Source organism: Microcebus murinus, chromosome 16, assembly GCF_040939455.1.
Source record: "Microcebus murinus isolate Inina chromosome 16, M.murinus_Inina_mat1.0, whole genome shotgun sequence".
NCBI classification, from domain to species: Eukaryota; Metazoa; Chordata; class Mammalia; order Primates; family Cheirogaleidae; genus Microcebus; species Microcebus murinus.
Window position 1 is genome coordinate 12,818,482 of NC_134119.1, and position 12,822 is coordinate 12,831,303.

Consider the following 12,822-nt stretch of genomic DNA (forward strand, 5'->3'; position numbering starts at 1 on the left):
CAGGTGTCGTGGGGGGGGGCAGGAAGGGGACACTGATGGCGGGAGTGGCGGGAGCTTGTCCCCAGGTGTGGTGTCGGGGGGCAGGAAGGGGACACTGATGGCGGGGGTGGCGGGAGCCTGTCCCCGGGTGTGGTGGCGGGAGGCAGGAAGGGGACACTGACGGCTCCACCGAGCCGGCTGGGGCGGGCGGGGACGCCGGCGTGGCCGCAGCGACACCTGGTGGCCGGCGCTGTAACTGCCGCCAGTTGGTGCCCGGCCTGGGGTGCCCGGCGCGCCCTTCCCCCGCGGGTCCGGCCTTGGCGGGCGCCGTGCATGCACCGCGGCTGCATGGGAGGGCGTGGCCCGGCGGCTGGGGCAGCGGCGGGGCGGACAGTGGCACGGGGGGCGGGGACACCGGGAGTCGGGTGCAGGGCGGAAGCTTCCTCTCCCGGACCTCAGAGTCCCCGTGTGGGGCGTGGGAGGGACAGGCATTGCACACGTCCGCTCCAGAGGACCACAGGGAAAACCCCAGACCCGGCCGGCCAACCCGCAGCAACGCAGCCCGCGCTGTGCTGCCCCACGGGGACAGCGACCTCTCCCGAAGGGGCCCTGAGACGTGCGCGCGCGCGGTCACGTGCGTGGGACCTCGCCCTCCCGCGTCCCCACCCGGGCGTCAGACCGAGTCCCCGGAGCAGGCTCCGAGGAGGGTGCGGAGGCCCTTCCGTGCCCGTGTCCCCGCGTCGGACCGAGGCTGGCGCCGTCCCGTCCCGTTCCATGGGACGCGGGGTCATGCGAGGCCCCGCGTAGACGGGAAGCTGGAGCTGTGCTTCCCCCTTGCAGGTTTCACCTGAAAAAGAAGATGCGGGCCTGGCGGGACTCCTTCCTGGTGGAGAGGGGGTGAGTGCGGGCGCGGCGGGTGGAGGGGACCCGCAGCTGCCGTGTTGGGATCCCGCTGTCACCACGCCCCCTGCGTGGTGCCCAGAGCCCCCAGCCCGAGGGAAGCCCGTGGGTGACAGGGAATCGGGGCCACTCGTGCCCTTTCCCGTGCTTGTCCCACCCGTGCAGTGTCTTCACTGTCGCCTAACGTGTTTCCAACTCGTGCAATTTAGGACGTTTCCTATGAAATTGCAATTTCTTGAGTTCCGTAAAAAGCAGGAGACCTGGCGGGGTGTCGGCGGCCCTGCCGGGAGGATAGCCCGGGGCTGAGCGGGCCGCCCTGGGGCACGCGGCGCTGAGCGCCCGCTCCTGCTCGCCCACAGCAAACTGCTGCACAAGAGGGACAGCGACAAGGTGGACGCGCAGGAGGAGAACTTCCTGCCCAAGTACCAGCGCGTGAAGGACCTGTGCCAGCGCGCCGAGTACCAGACGGCCTGCGAGCAGCTGGGGCAGGTGAGGCGCCGGGCTGCGCCTGTTCTCCTATAAGAATCAGCAGGAGCAGGGCTCGCGCCCAGGCCAAGGCGCGGGCGGTTCCGGCAGTCCGCGTCCAAACGACTCCGTCCCCACTGGACGTGGGGTTGGTACAGGCTTGCCCCTGTCACCGCGCCCCCAACCAGTGTGTGTGTGAGCCCCAGACTCCCTCCCGCGCCGTGGGGGCACCCTCGTGGGATTGGCCCGTGTGCGCCCGGGTGGGAGTCTTGGAGCCTGCACGTCCCCTCTGCCCAGAGGGGGAGGGAACGGGGGTGACACTGCGGACGCCGCCCCTAAGAGCTCACGCTGAGCCCCGGGGAAGAGCGCCCGGTGGGCTTTGGGGCTGCGTGGCCTACGCCAGCTGGGAGGCGGCAGTCCGCGTCCCAGTCACAGCTCCAGGCCCTCGGGGCCCAGGCTGCACGTCGGCCCACGGGCGGGAGGCAGGCCCGGCCCTGCTCAAAAGCCACCCTGAGTCCATGGCCCCGCGTTTGCTCTTGCTCTCCTGCTTCCCGGAATGCCGCCCTGGGTCCCAGGCCCTTCTCTGTGGCCCCAGGGCATCACTTAGGGGACCTCCCGTGACGGGCTGGCACTCAGCCCTGAAGAGTCGCCCTGGGTACCTTTCCTGCCTCCTCCCGGTGGTAGACGTGGATTGGCCCTTCACTGCACAGATGGTTCCAGGAACCGGCCCGAGCACACGGTCTCTCAGCTCCTCCGGGGTGGGGGCTGCCTAGACTCTGTCATCCACCGCCCGTGAAGCCCAGACCGGCCCGCTCCAGGCGAGCGGCAGCAAGTGTGCCTGGGACGTTAGGACGATCACAGTTGACACTTAGAGCTTCACAGGATCAACTCTCACAACCTTCCACACCCCGTTCTGGTGGGGACTTCCTCTGTGTAGGGAGAAACTGAGGCCGGGGGGTCAAGAACGTGCCCAGAGTCTCACAGCTTCAGGTGGTGGAGCTGGGATTTGAACCCACGGTCAGGCTTGGGGACCTTCGTCCTCAACAGCTCTGGGACCCAGAGCCAGGCAGGCACTGCCCCAGCCCATATGACCCCACAAGCACAGCCTGGGAAACTGAGGAAGGCTCAGACCAGGTAGGCAGGGGCAGCGAGCATTCTCCGTGAAAGGCCAGGCAGTAAATATTTTAGGCCTTAGGGTTGTTTTTGTTCTTGTTTTCTACAACTCTTTAAAGCTGTGCAACATAAAAACCATTCTTGCCCGACAGGCCCTATGAAGAGAGGCGGTGGGCGGGAGCTCGAGCAGTGCCGAGCTGAGCTTGTGGGGTTGCAGGGCAGGCGGGGCGGTGGGGAAGAGGAGTCCGGGCAGAGATTGCTCAGTGGCAGGGGCCACTTGCAGCGTTTACAGCTTGGGGGCCACACAGCGGCCAGACTCCTGGCATTTTTTGCAAAATCAGACCTGGCCACGTGGGCCATGCTCCCAGCTGGCAGCAGTGCCTGCCGTCCATCACGCTGCCCGCCCCAGGTCCCTTCTGGGCCATGCCTGCTGGCCCCGCCAGCCCAGTTCTGCACTGAGGAAACCAGGTCGTGGACAGGCTCATGTTGGGAGGGCTGGGGGGGGGTGCGAGGCACAGGAGCCATGAACGTGCTCAAATGCAGCGGCCAGGTGAGAATGGATTGAGGGGGACAAGGTGAGCAGGGGACAAGCAGCAAGGCCCTTGGCTGGTGGATCACAGCTCTTGCTCCTCCCAGCTGTGTGACCAGGGACCAGCCCTCTACCTCTCTGTGCCTCGTCTGGAAGTGGAGATAATGACAGCCCCTGCCTCGTGGGGCGCTGTGAGTTTAGTAAGCGAGTCAACGCACCACCCAGTGCTGGGCGGTGTAACATGAGGGCACAGACCCAGTCCGTGTCCCGGGAAGATCACCTTGGGTTGGAGCAGTTTGTCATGGGATTTAGAAAGTGATTCTGTGTTTAACTTTTTGACAAATATCTTGAGCTGAATGCTTGCACGTACACTGTGACCACACTCAGTCCATCTAGTCCTTGGTAAGGAAGGAGGGGGGATTTTAAATGAGGTGATCAGGGAGGCCTCCTTAAAGAGGTGACATTGGAGCGGAGCCCCGAGGGATAAGAAGGCACCGGCAACACGAGGAGCTAGAGAAGCAACATTCTTGACAGAAGGAACGACAAGTGCAAAGGTCCTGAGGCGGCAGCACATCTGGGCTGAGGAAGAGAAAGGACAGGGCAGTGGCAGGACACAAGGTCCGAGGGGCAGGCAGGGGCAGATGGTGCAGGGCGTTGAAGACCAGGACCAGAAGCTCGGGTCCCACCCTCAAGCCGGCGGGAGCTCCTGGAGAGTTTTAAGCAGGGGAACAACATGATCCAATTTGCCCTTTTAAAAAGATTCCTCCGCTGCCACGTGAGAGTGGAGTTTAGGAGCACAGAGCAGGAAGCCGGGGAGGACGCTGTCGTGGGCATCTTGCGTGGGGGAGGGGGGTGGTGATGGCGGCTCCACCCAAGGCTCAAGCCACGGCAGCAGAGAGAAGCCACGCTGGGAGGTGGCAGGTGTGGGGCTTGGCGACGTCTGGATGGGGGCGGGGCGGGGGGAGTCTCGGGGTGGATGGGGGCGGGGTGGGGTGGGTTGGGGCCCTGCGGTGTGCGCCACCGGCCGCCGTGTCTCGCAGAAGTGGCAGTGCGTGGAGGACGCCGCGGGGAAGCTGAAGCTGCACAAGTGCAAGGGCCCGGTGCGGCTCGGCGGCGGCAGGGCCCTGTCCAACTTCGTGCCCAAGTACTACGGGCAGGGCGGCGAGGCCTGCACCTGCGACGGCGGGGACTACAAGCTCGGCCTGGCCGGACGCCGGAAAAAGTTCTTCAAGAAGCGTGAGTGTCGCGGCCTGGGCCGAGTGGGCGGGGGGACCGTGCCCGCCCGGGAGCCCCGTTGGAGCAGTGCCACGGTCACGTGTCGCCCTGCCAGGTGTGGTTCCAGGAGCTGGGGAGTCAGCCACGCCCCCCAGCGCCACCCATGCCAGCGGGCTTGCTGTCACACAGAGGGAGGTCATCTGCAGGTGTGACGGCGCTCTGCAGGGAGGGGGGTGACGGCTTCAGAGCCCCGCGGGGATTTTACTCCCAGTCAAGCAGCCTCCCGTCTGGAGGGCTCTGAGCTGTGGGGACAAGACCAGCTTTGTGTTTTCAAAGTCCCCCTGCAGCTGCCGTGTCAGTGCGCTGGCGGGGCGGGAGCGGAGGCAGGCGCCCCAGCAGGAGGGCCGGGAGGACTCTGCCCCGTCCTGGCACCGTCGGGCGGGGTCTGCAGGGGGCCACCAGGGGGCGCTCACACAGCCCAGCCTTCTTCGCCACCCACGTCCCCAGCCGAGGCAGAACGAGGCCGCTCTGCCTTCTTGGTTCCGCTCATGCTGTAAACAAGTGTCCTTTTGTCTAGTTAGTGTCATGCTTTTCACATATTTGTGCTATTTCTGGTGATTTCACTGTTCAAACGGCCCAAGCGCAGTGCTGAAGGGCTGGCTCGTGTCCTACAGAGCAAGCGCGCGTCAGAGGCACCTCCTTCGGGCGTGAGTTGTGCCTGGCCGCCGGTCGGTGTGAGGGCCCCGCCGTGTGGGCGGCAGGCCGTGTGGGCGGCAGGCCGTGTGGGCGGCAGGCCGTGTGGGCGGCAGGCCGTGTGGGCGGCAGGCCGTGTGGGCGGCAGGCCGTGTGGGCGGCAGGCCGTGGTCAGAGAGAAGCGCACGAGCGAGGTTCCGTGTGGATCAGCTGAAGGCAGCGTCGGGGCCGGGGGCGCCCAGCCGCCCAGCTGCAATCCCCGGGAAGCACGGTTCGGTGTGCGCGGCAACTTTCTAGAACGTGAAGACCGTGAACACAGGAGACTAGACTATACTGGGGACGAGTGGGCAAACAGCCCGCCCAGCTGAAGGCTCAGCCTTCCTCCCACCCGGCAGGGCGGAGGAGAGGAGGGGCAGGTGGAGAGCAGGAGGGAGAGGCGGCGGACAGCAGGGCTCTGCGGCCAGCTGGCTGGAAGTGTCCCCTCCTGGCTGAGCAACTTCCACGCAGCCCACTGCTCTGGGTCACTGGCCCAAGGACAGCCAAAGCCTAATTAGAGATTTTGGGTTATTTTTAATTGTGGTAAAATACAGGTAACGTAAAATTTACCACCTTATTTATCCCCTTGTAAGTATCCAGTTGAGTAGAGTTGAGTGTATCCACATTGTTGAGCAACCGATCTCTAGAACTGTTTCCATCCTGCAAAACGGAGACCATGTCCCCAGTCAGCACCGTCTCCCACTCCCTCCCCCCGGCCCTGGCGGCCTCCATCTGCTCTGTGTGGACCTGGCTGCTCCAGGGACCTCACGTAAGTGGAGTCATACCGCGGTTTGTCCTTTTCATGCCCTCAGGGTTCCTCCGTGTGGTGGCATGAGTGTAGTGACTCGAGCAAATTTATTCTTTAACACGCAGAAGATGCGGGCTGGCTGCTGAAGTCCCGGGCCCGCCTGTGGCCCGTCCGACTCAGAGCCACCTGGGCCTCACCCACCGCCGGCGGAGACAGCCGGCCCTCCCCAGGCCTCGCCCGTTTCTAGCCAGAGGAAGGCGCTGCAGAGCCCTTTCCCCCAAATTTTTATAGCCACGTTTCGTTGTTTTTCCTTCTTTTAATTGAGGTGAAGCTCACATCACATAAAACTTACCACTCTTACAATTGCACGCAACACAGGGGCACCTGACGCGTTCCGTGCTGTGCGAACAGCCCTCTCTCTAGCTCGCACGTCCATCGCCCGTGAAGCTCCCCATTCCCGCCGCGCAGCCACCGACCCGCCTCTGCAGACTCACCTGTTCTGGAGAGTTCATGCACACGGATGCCACGCGTGCCCTTCGGGGCCGGCCGCTTTTGTTGAGCCTGATGCTCTCGGTGCCCGTCCACGCTGGCACGAATCAGGACTTCATGCCTCTTTACAGGCCAATGTTCCGTCGACGGATGCGGCACCATTTATTTGTCCATGCCTGGCTCTTTCTCGGTGTCCTCTCGGGGCGGCTGCCTGGCTCTGGGACTTCGGTCCCCCCAGTGTGATCACCTCGAGGTCCCCTCGCTGCAGTCCGGGACCTGCTTCCGGGCGGGTAGATCTCAGCAGCCATCGGGTCGCAGGCAACACGAGCCCCAGGCTTGGCAGCCCGGCGCTGTCTCGAGGAAGGGCCTGCTGCCCGGGGAGCCGGCCGGCCCTCCCCGCCTCCCTAACGCAGCGCCCCTCTGCCACCCACAGAGTACAAGGCCAGCTACGTCCGCAGTCGCGCCGTCCGCTCGCTGGCCCTCGAGGTGGACGGCGAGCTGTACCACGTAGGCCTGGACCGCGCATCCCGGCCCCGCAACCTGACCAAGCGGCACTGGCCAGGGGCCCCTGAGGACCAGGACGACAAGGAGGGCGGGGACTTCAGTGGCACCGGAGGCCTTCCAGACTACCCGGCCCCCAACCCCATTAAAGTGACACATCGGTGAGGGTCCAGGCAGAGGTCGGGGTGAAGGAGCAGGGTGGACCTTGGCCAGGGCTGCCCAGATGTGAGCCCCTGGCCGGTCCCCCTCGGGGCCTCACGGGACCCCTCCCCGCAGGTGCTACATCCTGGAGAACGACACGGTCCAGTGCGACCTGGACCTGTACAAGTCCCTGCAGGCCTGGAAGGACCACAAGCTGCATATCGACCACGAGGTGAGCAGAGCGGGGTGGGGAGCACGCTCTTGCCCCGCCACCCACGCTGGCAGCGCGGAGCCCAGAGGGGCCAAGGCGGGTCCTCACCCCAGGGGCAGGAGCTCCAGTCCAGCAGCAGACGGCGTCCCCGCAGCAGGCTGTCTGAGGGAGGACAGCGTATTCGTGTCGTCCCCCTCTTTGACCGTCCTTGCAGTTAGTCCTCCCAACAAGCCCGGGGGACATATAAGCCCTCAGAGGACTTGGCTGGTTCTAGGGTGGGCCAGGACGCGAGAGCCAGCCCACCCCTTCACCGGGGCCTGGTGGACGGCGGGGCGGTCCCCTCAGCGGGTGGAACCCAAGTGCCACCTGAGCGCGGCTGCTGGGCACAAACAAGGCGGGGCTGGGCGGCCCGGGCCACGCCCTCGTCCAGCGGGAGGCTCAAGGCCGCCTCTCCTGCTCCCTCCCGCAGATAGAAACCCTGCAGAACAAAATTAAGAACCTGAGGGAAGTCCGAGGTCACCTGAAGAAAAAGCGGCCAGAAGAATGTGACTGTCACAAAATCAGGTGAGCAGGCAGCAGAGGCACCCCCCAGGGCCCCAGCTCCCTGCAGAGCCCCTCCTGGGGACACAGCGCCCCCCTCATAATTGACTCCTTTCATTATTATTTTTTCAATCCCTATCTTCTCCCCCAAAGTAAAAACCGAAAATTGTTAACAATCCACATCCCCGTTGCCAGCCAGGGTTGCACAGGGAACCACGCCCGGGCTTGTGTGCGCAGAGCTGGTGGCGGGCGGGGGGAAGGGCCTTTCAGAGATCGCCCGCGGGGCTTGAGGTCCACGCGCCAGCTCCGCGCCCCTCCGGCCCAAAGGACAGACCCCCAGAGCAGCCCTGTCCAATAGCACGTTCCGCGCTACGCAAGTGGGCTGGTCTGCCCTGTCCAGTGTGACAGCCACTAACCACGTGTGGCTACTGAGCACTGAACCGGGGCCAGTGTCACCAAGGAGGAGGATCTTTTATTTTACTCATTTTAAACATGCGGCCAGTGGCTACTGTACTGGGCAGCAGAGCGCAGGCTCCCGTGCCGGCCCCACCGAGCGTGCGGTGGCCGGAGGGAGGTCAGCCTCCAGCTGCTTCTAGCCTTGGCTCAGTTACGCCTACCCCAGCCTGGCCGGGGTCTTCAACCAGAGGCCCCTGCTCATGCTTGGAGGAAGGAGCCAGCCAGGCAGGGAGCTGCCACCCGGGGACAGTGCAGTGCCCTCCCCACACCAGCCCAGACAGGAGGGGGGCAACGCGTGGGAGCCCGGGGGGGGGGGGACCGCAGCCTCTGAGGCCTGGGGCTGGGCTCTGTTGCAGTTACCACACGCAGCACAAGGGCCGCCTCAAGCACAAAGGCTCCAGTCTGCATCCTTTCAGGTAAGGGCGGCCTAAGGTCTGGGGGAGGCGGGCGCGCCTCCCTCCCTTAAGCCCTGGCCTTTCCCTGGGAAGTCCGCGGCGGCCCCTCACGCCCCCAGATCAACGTGGAGGCCTCCAGACGCCCCCTCGTGGCCAGGGGGGACAGCTGCATCCCGGCAAGCAGGGGCAGGACACGAGTCCCAGGAGCCACCTCACTCTCTCTGCTGCCTGGGAGGACGGAACGCCCCAGCTGTGCCTTGGACCCACACTGCTCTGCCCTGGCTCTCTGCTGGGGAGGCTCAGCCCAGCCCAGCCCCGAGGGGGGACAGGAAGAGTCAGGGCCATGGGTCCTTCAGAGGCCCGAGGTGTGTGTGGCCCCGTGCCCACAGGAAGGGTCTGCAGGAGAAGGACAAGGTGTGGCTGCTGCGGGAGCAGAAGCGCAAGAAGAAACTCCGCAAGCTGCTCAAGCGCCTGCAGAACAACGACACGTGCAGCATGCCGGGCCTCACGTGCTTCACGCACGACAACCAGCACTGGCAGACGGCGCCTCTCTGGACACGTGAGCAAGCCCGCGGCGGGCCCAGGGCGGGACGGGCAGGCTGGAGCCCCGGGGCCAAGAAACTGCTCTGCTTGGCGCAGTGACCCGCCTTGCCCCACGCTTGTGAGGGCTGCGCTGCCAGACCTGTAGGTCTCTCAGACACAGGTTGCCTGACGGCAGGGGTTCCGCGTTCCCACCTGTCACCTGAGGGCCCCGGGCCGTCCCTGGCGGGAAGCGCTGCTCCCCGCAGGCTCAGGCCGTGCTCTCTTCCCTCGGCAGTGGGGCCCTTCTGCGCCTGCACCAGCGCCAACAACAACACGTACTGGTGCATGAGGACAATCAACGAGACCCACAATTTCCTCTTCTGTGAATTTGCAACCGGCTTCCTAGAGTACTTTGATCTCAACACAGACCCCTACCAGGTACAGACGACAGGAGCTGGGGAAACGAGGACGTGGGGGGGGGGGTGTGCACAGGTGCTGCCACGGAGGCACGCCACGCCCAGGGAAGTTGTGACAAATTTTCCAAATCCCATTGAGTTCCCAAGCCATTGAGAGTTCCATCAGCCCTTTTCTGGCCCCACCTTCCCGCGTGGGGAATACATCGTATAGCTTCTCCCTCCAGCTCGGGCACCTGTCAACATCCAACGGGCTTTGCAGGAACTCGTGAGGACTCCTGAAACTGGAGCTGCAGTTCAGGCCAAATGTTGCACATTCCAGGGCCTTCAGGGACCGTGCAGATAACGTGCCAGTAACATTCACAAAGCACTTGCCCGCCACGCACTTTGCTGAGTGCTTCTGTACCTTAAATCGTCTAAACACACACGCGACCGAAGTGTCTGGTAATTGCAACACGAGCCCTGGCAACGGCACAGTCACTGCCGAGCTGCAGCATTAGCCTTTGTCTGTAACGTGGCTTTGATACTGTCCAACCTTCAACCTTTTAAGGAGACCTTGAAACAGTTCTTTAAAGGAAACCTGATTTTTAAATGTCAGCAGCTCAATTGCTTTGTTTTAATTACCACACAGGCTACGGGTCTGTCCTCTTAGATAGGTTCATCCTGGTACTTTAGCAAAGGAGTGGCAGAGGGTACAGGTCAGTCGGTCACCAGTAGTCCCAGACTAGGCTGGGACCCAGCTCACTCACCCGTCCTTTTGCAAATAGCAGTTTTCCAGTCAGGAGGAGCTGAGGGACTTGGAGGTTTCTTTCCAAGCTTGGCGAGTTTCCTCACCCGTGGCTCCAGAAATCCAGCATTAAGCACACAGAGCTTTTATTCTCATGAATTTTCATTCAAGGTCCTCATTACGAGGACCTGGTGGGGCTAGAAGCCATAAAGTCACCTAACTTCTCCAAACCCTGGCTCTTGCAGAAGTGGAGGCTGGAGCGAGCAGGCCGCTAGCCCGCAGCACCTTGCACTCCCAGCCTGCCTAAAATGTTCCCCCCGGTTGGCGGAAGAGGGTGGCAGGGAGGGTCCCTGGACTCACCTTGCTGACAACCTGCCTTTCTTCCAACCAGCTGATGAATGCAGTGAACACGCTGGACAGGGAGGTCCTCAATCAGCTACACGTACAGCTCATGGAGCTGAGGAGCTGCAAGGGTTACAAGCAGTGTAACCCCCGGACTCGAAACATGGACCTGGGTGAGTAGTTCCATAGGAAGGACCTTTGGAGGTCTTGTCTACCCCAAGAGCGAGCTCAGAATTACCAGGAATTGGGAGGTGATACAATTCAAGACAAGTCATCTGGAAGGCTGTGGATGGCCCCCGCCCAGGGCAGGCAGTAGGCCTTCGCTGAGCTGTGCTTCCCGAGAGAGGAGCACCTAGCCCAACCGCACGGTAAACACAGAGTTCCCGCTCATTTCGTTTTCCTGCCTTTTGTGCATTCATTCATTCAACAAACATTTACTAAGAAGTTATACCAGAAACCCTGTTGGTTCCTGGAAAGCAAACAGATGACCATCCTCGCTGACCCTGCGTGGAGCTGACATTTTCTAGGGACAACAGTCCATATGGGGGAGCCTCTTGCTTACATGGAGAGTTTCAAACAGGATGGTGTGTCAGCCGTGGGTGGGGCACCGTTCAGGTGCAGGTCAGGCCTTTGAACTGAGTCCGGAAGAGCAGGAAGCAGTCACGCAGTGAGAAAACACGGAGGCACTGCGGGAGACGGAGGTGTGAGGACCAGACAGGAGCCCTGCGTGGCCAGAGCCAGCACAAGTGAGGGTACTGGAGTGGCAGGAGGGTGTCGAAGGCCACCTGTAGTACAGGGCTTAGCAGGCCACAGCAGAGGGTTTAGACTTCATGCTGGTACATCGAGTAGCCAACAGGGTTTTTTAAGCTAGGTACTGAAACAGTCTACATTTAAAAGGACACTCTAATTGCTAAATGGAATTGTATGAGGAATATTAGTTAAGATGACAGTTACCCAGGAGCTAGGGTGGGGGCCTGGAACTACGGGGGGAGCAGTGGAGATAGAAGACGATGGACTTCAGATGCCAGTGGGGAAGCCCACAGAACATGGTGGTGGGGCCGGCAGAGGACAGAAAGTTAAGAGTCTCAGACAATCCGTGGGTTGTGTGGGGCAGGGCAAAAGCAGCAGTTCTGAGTTTTAAGATGAAAGACACTGTTCACGTATTAGCCACAACAAAATGCAGAGGGAGTAGCCTAAAAACTTGCGGTATTTGGAGGACCTTGGAGAGTTTTTAAGTATAGCTGGTAAGACACCTAGAGTTCATGTCAGGAAAATGACTAAGCAGCTTAGGAGGAAGAATTCAGATGGTACAGTCAGACAGCAAACATGTTTACAGAAGACGCGGCAATAACACTGCCTGAGGAGGAGCCTAAAATCAGAATCCTCACCAGGGGCTTCCGAACATCTGCCAGTCAAGTGCCACTCTCACAGTCAAAGTTGCAATCACGTATTGATCACCATGTGCCAGGCGCTGTGTGCATTAGCCAATAATCCTTATGATGACCCTCTGCGGTGAATCATCTTATCCTTACTTTATGGATGAGTGACATGAACCAGGTCAGCTGACTCCAAACCCATGTACTGGATCACACTGCTGGAAGCTGTCCCAAGAGCCAGGACACAGGGATCTCCCTCCTGCCACACCTTTTTCAGCGCACTTGGCTTTCTGTCCTTTGAAGAGTAGGTGTTCATGCCCATGTCTGCCTCCCCCATCGAGACTAAGGTCAGTGTTGAATGAAGGCATCGTGAACCTAAGACTGACATGCTGACACTAGAGTGTAGGCGATCTAAGGCTACCTGGGAGACTTAGGGAAAGTTCCACTCATAATTAACTCTGAGGAGGGAACACTATGAACATCATGGTATTGCGACAAAAAGCCTGAGATGGTTTTCTGGGTACTTCCTAGAAGCAGTTATAAAGCTTGTCATTGCTTGTACCATTTTTGCCCTAAACTACCTGTTCCTATTTTTTTCATTTCTCCCTCATTTAGGACTTAAAGATGGAGGCAGCTATGAACAATACAGGTATTTAGTTTTGTTATTAAATCCTGAGGAAAGTTCTCGTGTCTTGGCCCATCCTTCAGTCCCATCTCTGAGAGGCTGCACCAGTCGTTAAGAGATGGCCCTTCCTCTGGTCAGCCAGGGGCCTGGACCACCCATCAGTGCTAGGTGTCACTTAGGAAACCTTCTTTGTATAGTTCTTTGGGGATGACTTTTTCTTTCTTGGTGATGGTTAACACTCATTCTCCTTTTTACACTTGTAAACTTAGGCAGTTTCAGCGTCGAAAGTGGCCAGAAATGAAGAGACCTTCTTCCAAATCACTGTGAGTTGAGGAACCAGCTACACCAAGAGCTCTGGTTCTGACTGCTTCGTTTTTCCAAGGCTATTCTGTGTGCATGCCAGTTC

General features: G+C 61.0%; 1 protein-coding gene across 1 annotated transcript in view; it reads left to right on the forward strand.

Annotated features, from left to right (window-relative positions):
- Window positions 1-12,822, forward strand: part of SULF2 (sulfatase 2) — a 102,836-nt gene that overhangs the window by 87,761 nt on the left and 2,253 nt on the right. The window contains exons 9-20 of the mRNA XM_076010891.1: window positions 820-876; window positions 1,239-1,368; window positions 4,027-4,222; window positions 6,601-6,829; window positions 6,945-7,041; window positions 7,490-7,584; window positions 8,373-8,432; window positions 8,801-8,970; window positions 9,229-9,371; window positions 10,465-10,588; window positions 12,407-12,440; window positions 12,686-12,739. Coding sequence (XP_075867006.1) covers window positions 820-876; window positions 1,239-1,368; window positions 4,027-4,222; window positions 6,601-6,829; window positions 6,945-7,041; window positions 7,490-7,584; window positions 8,373-8,432; window positions 8,801-8,970; window positions 9,229-9,371; window positions 10,465-10,588; window positions 12,407-12,440; window positions 12,686-12,739 — 1,389 coding nt within the window. The remainder of the gene's footprint in view (window positions 1-819; window positions 877-1,238; window positions 1,369-4,026; window positions 4,223-6,600; window positions 6,830-6,944; window positions 7,042-7,489; window positions 7,585-8,372; window positions 8,433-8,800; window positions 8,971-9,228; window positions 9,372-10,464; window positions 10,589-12,406; window positions 12,441-12,685; window positions 12,740-12,822) is intronic.